The sequence below is a fragment of the Maniola jurtina genome, chromosome 21, assembly GCF_905333055.1.
Source record: "Maniola jurtina chromosome 21, ilManJurt1.1, whole genome shotgun sequence".
Taxonomy (NCBI): domain Eukaryota; kingdom Metazoa; phylum Arthropoda; class Insecta; order Lepidoptera; family Nymphalidae; genus Maniola; species Maniola jurtina.
In genome coordinates, this window is record NC_060049.1 from 6,361,982 (window position 1) to 6,371,416 (window position 9,435).

The 9,435-nt window shown below is 37.7% G+C and overlaps 1 protein-coding gene across 2 annotated transcripts in view; it reads left to right on the forward strand.

The window, feature by feature from the left end:
- Nucleotides 1-5,112, forward strand: part of LOC123876241 (protein piccolo) — a 38,721-nt gene extending 33,609 nt beyond the window's left edge. For both annotated transcript variants that reach the window (XM_045922431.1, XM_045922430.1), the window contains 3 exons: nt 334-416; nt 496-2,471; nt 2,559-5,112. In XM_045922431.1, the coding sequence (XP_045778387.1) occupies nt 334-416; nt 496-2,471; nt 2,559-4,435 (3,936 nt within the window). In that variant the 3' untranslated portion in view covers nt 4,436-5,112. The remainder of the gene's footprint in view (nt 1-333; nt 417-495; nt 2,472-2,558) is intronic.
- Nucleotides 5,113-9,435: the final 4,323 nt, after the last annotated feature.

A 9,435-nucleotide genomic window follows, 5' to 3' on the forward strand; every position in this document is an offset into this window, starting at 1 on the left:
TTGGGTACTCATGCGAGAATAGTACCCGAACCAGTGGTAAATTATTTGACGATTCAAAAGCACTTGTAAAAGTTTATTTGAATAAAAATCTATTCTATTCTATTCTAATACCTTCACTGCAGCCCTCGATACATCCATCTTTTGGGTGATCTGCCTCATGCTCTGGTGCCACAATACCACCTATCACCATCCTACCACCCCTTCAAATGACGTAGGACATTCACGTGACCAAATAAATTGAGAATATCGTTTTTCCATCCATCGATTTTTACAGTACCTATCTTTACAAGCTTTTTAGTGGCAAATCAATAAGTGAACATTTTTTCTTTTTAGGACGTCTTAATACCTTGGCATCGACCAGCAACATTATGCCCACCACCGCCGGCTCCACGGTTTTTATCTGTTGACTATGACCAGTAAGTAGACAGACTTTTTGCTTCATTTTAGACACAGTTTCGTTTCTGACTTGTAAACTATATTTTCTTAACTTTTCAGTTGTTCTGAACCATGGAAAAGTCGTGATGGTTCACCTGGGTCGTCGTCACTTTCATCGCCCAACGAAACATGTTATTCATTCGTAAGACGAGCACTACAACGATTAGCTGGACGACGCTCTTTTCTCCCATCATGGGGAGTAAATACTAGGGTAATACAAAGGCCTAGTCAACGTCCCGAACCTGCAGCGGCCGACCTGCCCATAGAACTAAGGCGATTAGACGAAGTCCTTCCACCTCGATTGATCTCACAACCCTCTGAGAGTTCAACGATGAAATCACGGAGCCTTACCGATATTGCTGATATAGAACACCGTGCATTAGTCCGGTCGAGATCCAGTCTCCCAAGTTTAGGTGGAGAAGAAAACGAACCACCCGCTTTGGAGCAGCCAGTCCAACCAGTAATAGAACCACGTAAGAAACCACGACTAGTCAAACAAAAGAAATCAATCAACGAAGATGACGCCGATGAAGACCTCGATAAACCTACAGATATGAAAAGCATGGTTGAGGAAATGCCAAATTTTAAAATTCACACGCAAAAGTTACAATCTAAGAAACCTGGTGTATTCAAGCAGACGTCCCTTAACGAAGAATTGATGTCAGTTGAAAGATTGAGAGAAAAAGAGCGTCTCCGTAAAAATATACAAAAGCAAGCATCGCTTAACGAAGAGTATTTGTACCGAAGACCGGGAGCTCTTGATTCGTTACGTGACTCTATATTCTCTACATCAGCAACGACCGCTAAAAAATTTCAATCCCTTAAAAACGGCCTGACTAATAAGTTCAAAACTTCAACAACGAATATAGACAAAGTAACTGTTTTCGTGAGAATGCTCCAAGGTTGGAAGAATCACGGACCTGTGCCAGAAGTTCCCACACCAAGTGACAATAACGCAAATAGTGACAAGGGCTATCCTGAAAGACGACATTCCAGAGAAGATGGGTCAGATTCTTCGAAGGATAGTAGTCTCCAAAGTGACACAAGTGTGGATTCCGAAGATAGTTTTGCTTCAGTTATATACGTTCCCAAAGCTGATGGTTCTGGTGACCCTTTATCTCCTACACCTTTATCACCAGGGCCAACTTCACCGAGACTCAAAGTACCATCTGTACCAACCTCGCCTAGAATGAAGAACTCACCAGGGTTACCATCTCCAAGGATCAAACAAGCATTCCCGTTAATACGACCACCAGGTTCACCTAATGCGGTGACAGCACCGGGCACAGTCCACAATAAAATTTTAGTAGCACAGTATAGCTTAAAAAATTATACGACAACAAATAATGTTTGCGTAGCCCCTATAAAACCTCAATCAAAAAGTCAACCCAATTCTCCTCCAAAACCAGAACCAGAAATAAATATAATGGATACAGAAATTCCAGCTATAGTGAACAAGCCTCCCCCTATAGAAATATTCCCCCAAGAAATCGATCCAATACCTCCTATAAAAGAAGAAGAAGAAACACCAAATGAGGAAACTAAAGAACTGCTAGCAGAAATCAATAAAGACATTGAAGAAATTCATAAATTAACCGCTGACACTGATGATTTAAAACCCCGTGTATTGCAAGATGTAAAACCTTATCCAAAGATTACATTGCAAACCGTTGCAGAACTTCCTGAAATACCTCAGTTTAAGCCTAAAGCACCAAGTAAGTCACCAACCAATGACACATTAGATTCAAAATCTGCAGACAGAAAGAGGAAAGAAAGAATACGACAAATAAAAGAAATGTTGAATAAAGGTATCCCTCCAATAAGCATTAGTCGCAGACAACATTTCCCTATAGTGCGCAGCACGAGTAAAGCTGAACCAATTGCTAAGAGTCATCCAAAACTAATGTCGTTAGAACTATTCAATCCAGCTACAGATGATGTCGACAGTGACTCTAGTGGTGTCTCCTCACCTGATTCCGTAGACAGCGTCATAAGCGTCGTGCCGGATGAGCTTCGGAAAATTGCTATGGAAAAAGGTAATCTTTATTTCTCTAATAAAAATTATATTAATTTCATAACTAATCGGATCAACCTTTATTTAATACGGTATCTTTTTGTTTTAGATCTGCCAAATCCACCTACTACAGAAGTTAAAACTACAGACAACTCAAATACAAACGAAAAACAAGCATTCACTCTAACTACTCCTCAAACTTTGATCGAAGCCGTCGCTGAGGTGGCGCAATCATTAGATGAGACTTGCGAAACTGTAATTCAATCGAGCCCAAGGTCTAAAAGACGTCATACAGAAAAGCTGGAGAGTGGTGAAGCTATCGCAATCGTGCAAGGTGCTTCCAGTAGCAGTAGTAGTAGTAACTGGAGTTTGAACAAGTTATCTCCAGGTGACTTAAGAATATTAGAAGACAGATCGAGATCCCAATCCCATACAAGCTCCAGCGGAAGTTCCTGCAGTTTAGAGCGTCTCTCACCTGGACGGAGATCAAAAGACCGCTCTCCCAAACAAGGTAGCACAAGTAACTCTACTTGGAGTTTAAATAGATTGTCTCCTAATAGACCCGAGGGGCGATCTTTAGATGAAAATTTAAGCAAAAGTCATCGAAGCCCAACGAGACACCCGTATGATTCATTATCAGTATCAAGCACAGATTCTGAAAAATCTATATCGAAATCGGAAAGCTTTAACAGAATACAGAATGAACCATTAGTAACCTGCAAGTCAGATATGGTGTCTAAAGAAGAAGAGTGGATCACGGATCAACAAGAACGCAGTCATCATTTAACAGAGTTTGCTGAAAAGCTTAGTGAGAAGTTGTTACAAGAAATAGACCAATATTCCAAACGCATAAACGAAGATGACTTTGATCTTCCAAGTAGTAGCAGTAGTGAAAAGAGTATATCTCTTAGATTAAAACGCGAAGAAGAAGATAGGAATACCCAGAAAATTTTGGACGAGCTTTCTAATAGTTTACAACATCTCGAGGATCCACACAACAAATTAAATTTAGAATCTCACATAACAAGTAAGTTGACAGGCGAAAAGATAAAATATATAACATCAATTCAAGATACCCAAGAATCAGATATAAACAAACTGTTCCCAAAATGTAGCACAAAAACAAAAAGTAAAAAGAGGTCCAAAGATGTCGATCCGATTATAAATAAGTATAGGGAACTCAAGAAAACTATGAAGGTGACCAGCGAGGAAGATATTTATCTAAATAATTGTGCCAATATTCAGTACAACGTGAAACCAATTACAGATGAAAAATTACCCGATATTGACACTAAGAATCCGGACGACGACAGCGCTATATCGTCTAGCAACGGAAATCCTGAAATCACCATAGAATCTGGAAACTATGATACCAGTCAGTCTCTAGAGACTGGATACTCACTAGAGTCGGAGATTAGCGTCGATTCTTTGTGTACGAGTACTGACAAACGGTCTTCATTAAAGGTTGGACAATCCACCGACTCGAGTGATTTAGATAAGATGGAAATTAGTCCGGAATCGGTGACTTCGCGGTCGAGCACCAGTACCGCACCACTTAAATCAGGATTTTCCATTGAATCCAGTGACACTTCAGCTGGTAGCGATTGGAGCCGTCGAGATAAGACTGGCAGTACGGCTTCACTTGGTTGCGTGAGCCTCGCTTCTTTGCCGTCATGCAGTGAGTGTTCAAAGGAAAGGAAACTAATGGAAACGCGCTCATCTTCCGAGGATACAGCCCCTGTTCCAGCAGTAGCAGCTCGCGCCATTCCTCATGCACCACTCTTGCCGTCATTGAGCGATGGATCAGATAGCCTGCCGTCAGAAGGAGGCGCAGTGACGTACCACAGATATTACCACGTCTTCAAGAAAGGGGAACTGGATCAGTTGATAGAAAAATACGTGGAGAGTCTCCATGTAGTTTCATCTTACTACGATCAAGCCAGCTGGTGTGTTATAGCTGAGAAAGTTCAAGTGTGGACTATTTAATAAAACGGCAAGGGTGCTGCTGCAAGATATTAACAAATTGGTATTTTTATCAACGAAGGTGCGTGTAATTACAGGTGAACAACTATCGACTCAGTCTTATGAAATGGAAACAGCTGTAACAATAAAATTTTGTATAAGACACATCGGTGCAGTGATTATAAATTATCCAAGTGACCTTCCTCGCGAACTCTTAGTGGGAGTTAAGGACATGTTCATGATATCGCATTAAAATAGAGTTAACTCTATGCGAAATGCCAAAAGCAAAGCTTTTGTTTTTTTTTTAATATATTCTAGATACTTGATACTTTAATAGTTGTTATCTCTATATTCATAACATTCGTCACCTACTTCTGAGGGTAGTCACAACACTTCGACTACGTTCCCTTTGGAGGGACTTTAGAGCACAGAATGGAGAAACGACAGAGGGTCCTCTCAATACAACGAAAAAAAACGGAGCTGAATTCCGGTTCAGCCTTTTCAGCTCAACCGAAATTTGGCTGACTTAGACTGACCACGCTGTTGTATGTGTCTAGGTGCGAGTGTATTGAGCTGACTTTCTGTAAATTCTCCATTTTGTGTTGGGTATTCGTTGCGATACCAGATTTCGTATGAAATGAAAACTAAGAGCTTTAAATAGTAAAAGTTAAATATAATATATTATATACTTCAAAGGCTCAATGTAATATAAGCTATTCATAGCTTATTAAATATAATCTGACATCCATGTATACTTGCAGATGTAATGTTACTGTACGATCTAATACTATCAGGTTTATACCATTCACCAAGATCAACGGTATTTATCGAAGTGAGGCCTGAATTCTTCCTACGCTGATGTCGGTCGCGTACGTCAGTCGCGATGCTAGCTGTCAGCATTATCAGCATCGCAGTGTGGTGCTTGTATAGCATACAATGTATATTCGTGCGGGACCGACATCAGCGTAGGTGGAATTCGGACCTAATAGTCACCTATTAATTGTACGTGGTAAATTATTCTATGACAATAACATGTTTAAATTACTTATTTAAGGTTTTTAAAGTTACATATCGCTCCAAAAAAGATAAGTTGCCTTTTTATCCTTACGCTTTTCGATTTTGGCTTATGGTATAAATCGTGTTATGGTGGAAGCATACTTTTAACACGCGACTCTATAAAACCAAGACCGAAAACGGTGGCGTGTGAAGTTAAGGAAAGATTTCTTTTTCTATTGTCCTGACATTAGCTAAAAGCTAACGACAGCAGACATTAGCTAAAAAGATAAAGGTGGATTTTCGAGCTGAGCATTTGAGTCATTAGTGTTGCCACGTCTATGACGCCGCGACAGAGTGTCACAGCTGGTGCATTATTTTTCCCCTCATAGAGTAATTTCACAAGGCATGCCATTCTAAGTGGGATATCGCAAACTTCCCAACTCTTCTATCAAGAATGTCTTGATAGAAAAACTTAAATTCAAATTTAATTTGGTTTTTTGCAATTTGTAAATTAATACGACAAAGTAGGCTTATGGCATTCTAATTCCGACAATGGCAGTATCATTTTCAGAGGATTACATAAAAATCTTTACCTGAAAGTGTTCAGTTTAAGAAATTAGTCAAAATAATGAGTTTGGCATGAGTTACTTACAAATTAGTCGATACTATAACTAATTTCTTAAACTGGACCCTTTCAAGTAGGTACAGATTTTTATATAAACCTGTGAGGATGATACCTACTGCCATTGGCGCAATTAAAGTGCCATAAGCCTACTTTGTATTAGTTTACAAATTGCGCAAAACCAAATTAAATTTGAATTTCGCGGGCAGACCCGTGTCATGCACGAAAATGAATTATTTGCCTTACACGCGTTGGGTACTGAAACCCATTAAGCAGCGTCACGTGTTAGAAGAATGGTTCCACCTTTATTATTCATAATAATTATTGTACGATTGGAAATGTATTAAATTCTCCAATGAGCTGGTCTCGCAGGTGTAATCCATTTTATAAATCATACATAATATTATAAGGGTCCATATTATTTTCAACGTCACGTCCGGTAATATTCTGTGTGTTTTGGTTTATCCAAAAAAAAATTATTCCGAGAGTCCGTGAGGAATTTTTAGGAGGTGCTTGATAAATACTGAAAGTTTATACCTAGGTGATTCTTCTGTGTATTTTAAGTATTGTAAACTAGATCTGCCAGTAGAGATTGGTGGATGATTGAAATTATTGGTGGAACTTGCCGGAAAGCCTACCATTTTTACGTTGCATAATAATATATGATGGTTCAAAGGTCAGGTGATATGAGTTTTAATGTTTTCTGGTACATTCCTGACCTATTAACTCCCAGCAGGCTAATATAATATGTTGGATATCCAATAAGAGGCTTGTTAATATGGTACATATCTATTTACTTTTTTAGTAAAATTTTAAATGTCAAAAGAAATTCGCAAACTAACATTCCTTCAGTTGAGGAGTTTGCTGTACTCAGGGAAAGTAGACCGGGTCATAATACTAAAGCTGAGGTCTATAGTGCGCACTTTGATTTTGCTCAGATTAAAACGAGATTGAGTTATGTTTCTACTATAGATCTGTCTCGTTTTAGCCTTAACTAAAGTCAAAGTAAAGGCTGAAATCTATGAAGCGTGCCTCCATAGATTTCAGCCTGTATATCAGCTGTTATCAAGCACCTCCTTAAAACTTCCCACCCGCTCTCGGGCTCTTTGGACCATTTAGTAAGGTTAGGAATCGTAGTCAAGTTAGCGGCGTAGATCATTTCCCAGCATACTTATATACTTGAGAGTACAAAATACTCAATACGTTTAGTACCTATTTAAGAGTGCGTTTCAGGAAACGCCCTATAGAAGTATAGACGGCATTCTCATTTTCGATCTAAAATAAAATAAAAAGTGTATTTGCGCAATTTTATATTTATTTTTATAATTTAACTAAATTATTATCGATGTAAGCGAAGAAAACGAATTATATATTTCTTTTTTCAATAACTTTTTAGATAGTTAAATTATCTTATAGATAAGTTATAAACAGAGCGTAACCATTTTGGTAGGAACATACTTGCAACACCCCACCCTAAGCCACGCCACGCCACGCTACTCGTGTCAAATCGTAACATTTTGTATCATCAGAAAAACCTAGTACTAATACCTAACACTACAACCGGATCAGGACGTTGGGTGTTTATAGTGATTCTAGGTCATAGTAAATTATACGATTTGATTAGGGTAAAGACAGACTGGTCCCACATAAGAAGAGTATGCGATACAACGTTCGGGTGTAAGCACACATTTGACCTCCATAATTATTACCTATGTGATGTGCCAGATAATATCTACTTTTTCCATGGATTTTGACTAAACCCTTTTCTTCTCTTTAGATCCTTGGGGACCCCCCAAAGATCTAAAAAAAGCGAAGAAACACGGTCCAAACATTCCCTTTACCTTCTCAATCTGCTCAACGTCAGACTGCTATTGGCGTTGAGCAGGATTGCTTTTCGTACGATAGCATGTTTTAATCCACAATATACAGGGTGTTTGGTAATTAGTATATAATGACGACACGTACCCATGCTACTTTGATCTGATAAATACAATGCTGAAGTATAATGACGAAATAAAATTATAAAAAATTCCATACAAAATTAAAAAAAAAAAATCATGTCAAGTATTCATGACCCTAACGTGCCCTAACTCACTGAGATCGTTGGCCATCTTTAGATAGGCCGAGGCCAACGATCTCAGTGAGTTAGGGCACGTTAGGTTCATGAAAACTTTGACTAATTTAAAAAAAAAATTGTACTTATGGAATTTTTTATAATTTTATTTCGTCATTATACTTCAGCATTGTATTTATCAGATCAAAGTAGCATGGGTACGTGTCGTCATTATATACTAATTACCAAACGCCCTGTATAGGTACGTACATATAATGTTTTCTTATAAAATCAAGTGTCAAGATGCGATGTTGTTATGGCGTACTAAACGTTGCGTACGTGGTTAGTCTGTCATTGTCTTTAGACATAACGCGCGTCGCGTGGCGAAGTTTCGAGTGGTATGTTTCAAGTATGCATCCAGCCATATTGTACAGCGTAACATCTCAAAAAAAAATATTCGAAGATTGGAAATGTATTCATTATTGTAAATAATTGCTATATAAGTATATAACGCTATTAGAAATAAAATAAATTATAATGTTATCAAAAACAGTGAGATTAAAATTAAAGTTAGTATAGTACAATAACACTACTCTGCACATTTAATTATGAACTTTTGTTAATATGTTATTTTATTCAGAAAGAATTATAATCTTCTTCCAAGCATGCAAAATAATGAAATGAAATGAACATAATATACTAGTACGCTGGAATTACCGTACAAAATGACAGTTATTTTTTGTGCCGATTCGAAGATACCGAGAGTTAAAATTGACACTTTGTGTCAAATGCTCTTAGTATTTACACTATGCTGTTAGTTTTCTCATCAGTAACATTAAGTTTCGAGTAGGTACGCTCACAAAATGACGAAAATCAAGTTGCTTCAAAAACAGGTCGACAATCGCAATTCCAGCGTTCTTGTATTGATATTATATATATTATTTGATATTATATATTATGTATTGTTTATTAAATTTATTATTTGTTATCAATACATTATTGTAAGAGATCAATGAAAAAATTAGGGTGGGTAGAGAAGAGGCAATGTATAGTTAACATTTGTTTTGAAAATGACAAAAGAATATTACATAAGTACCTAAGTATTTCTTTCTAAATGATATTTTCCTCCTCAACATAAACGCACAGAACTCAGAAAAGTTAGAGGTGCGTGCCAGGGATCGTACCTTGGACCCTCCGACCGGAAGGCCGGCTAACCACGAGGCTATCACAACTATCAAATAAACAGTAAAAATTATAAAATAATTGCAAAACTTTTTGATTTAAATTTAAGGAATGCCACCATATTTTTTTTTTAAAGCCATATTATTTTGGTATACCAACACAACAAAAGTG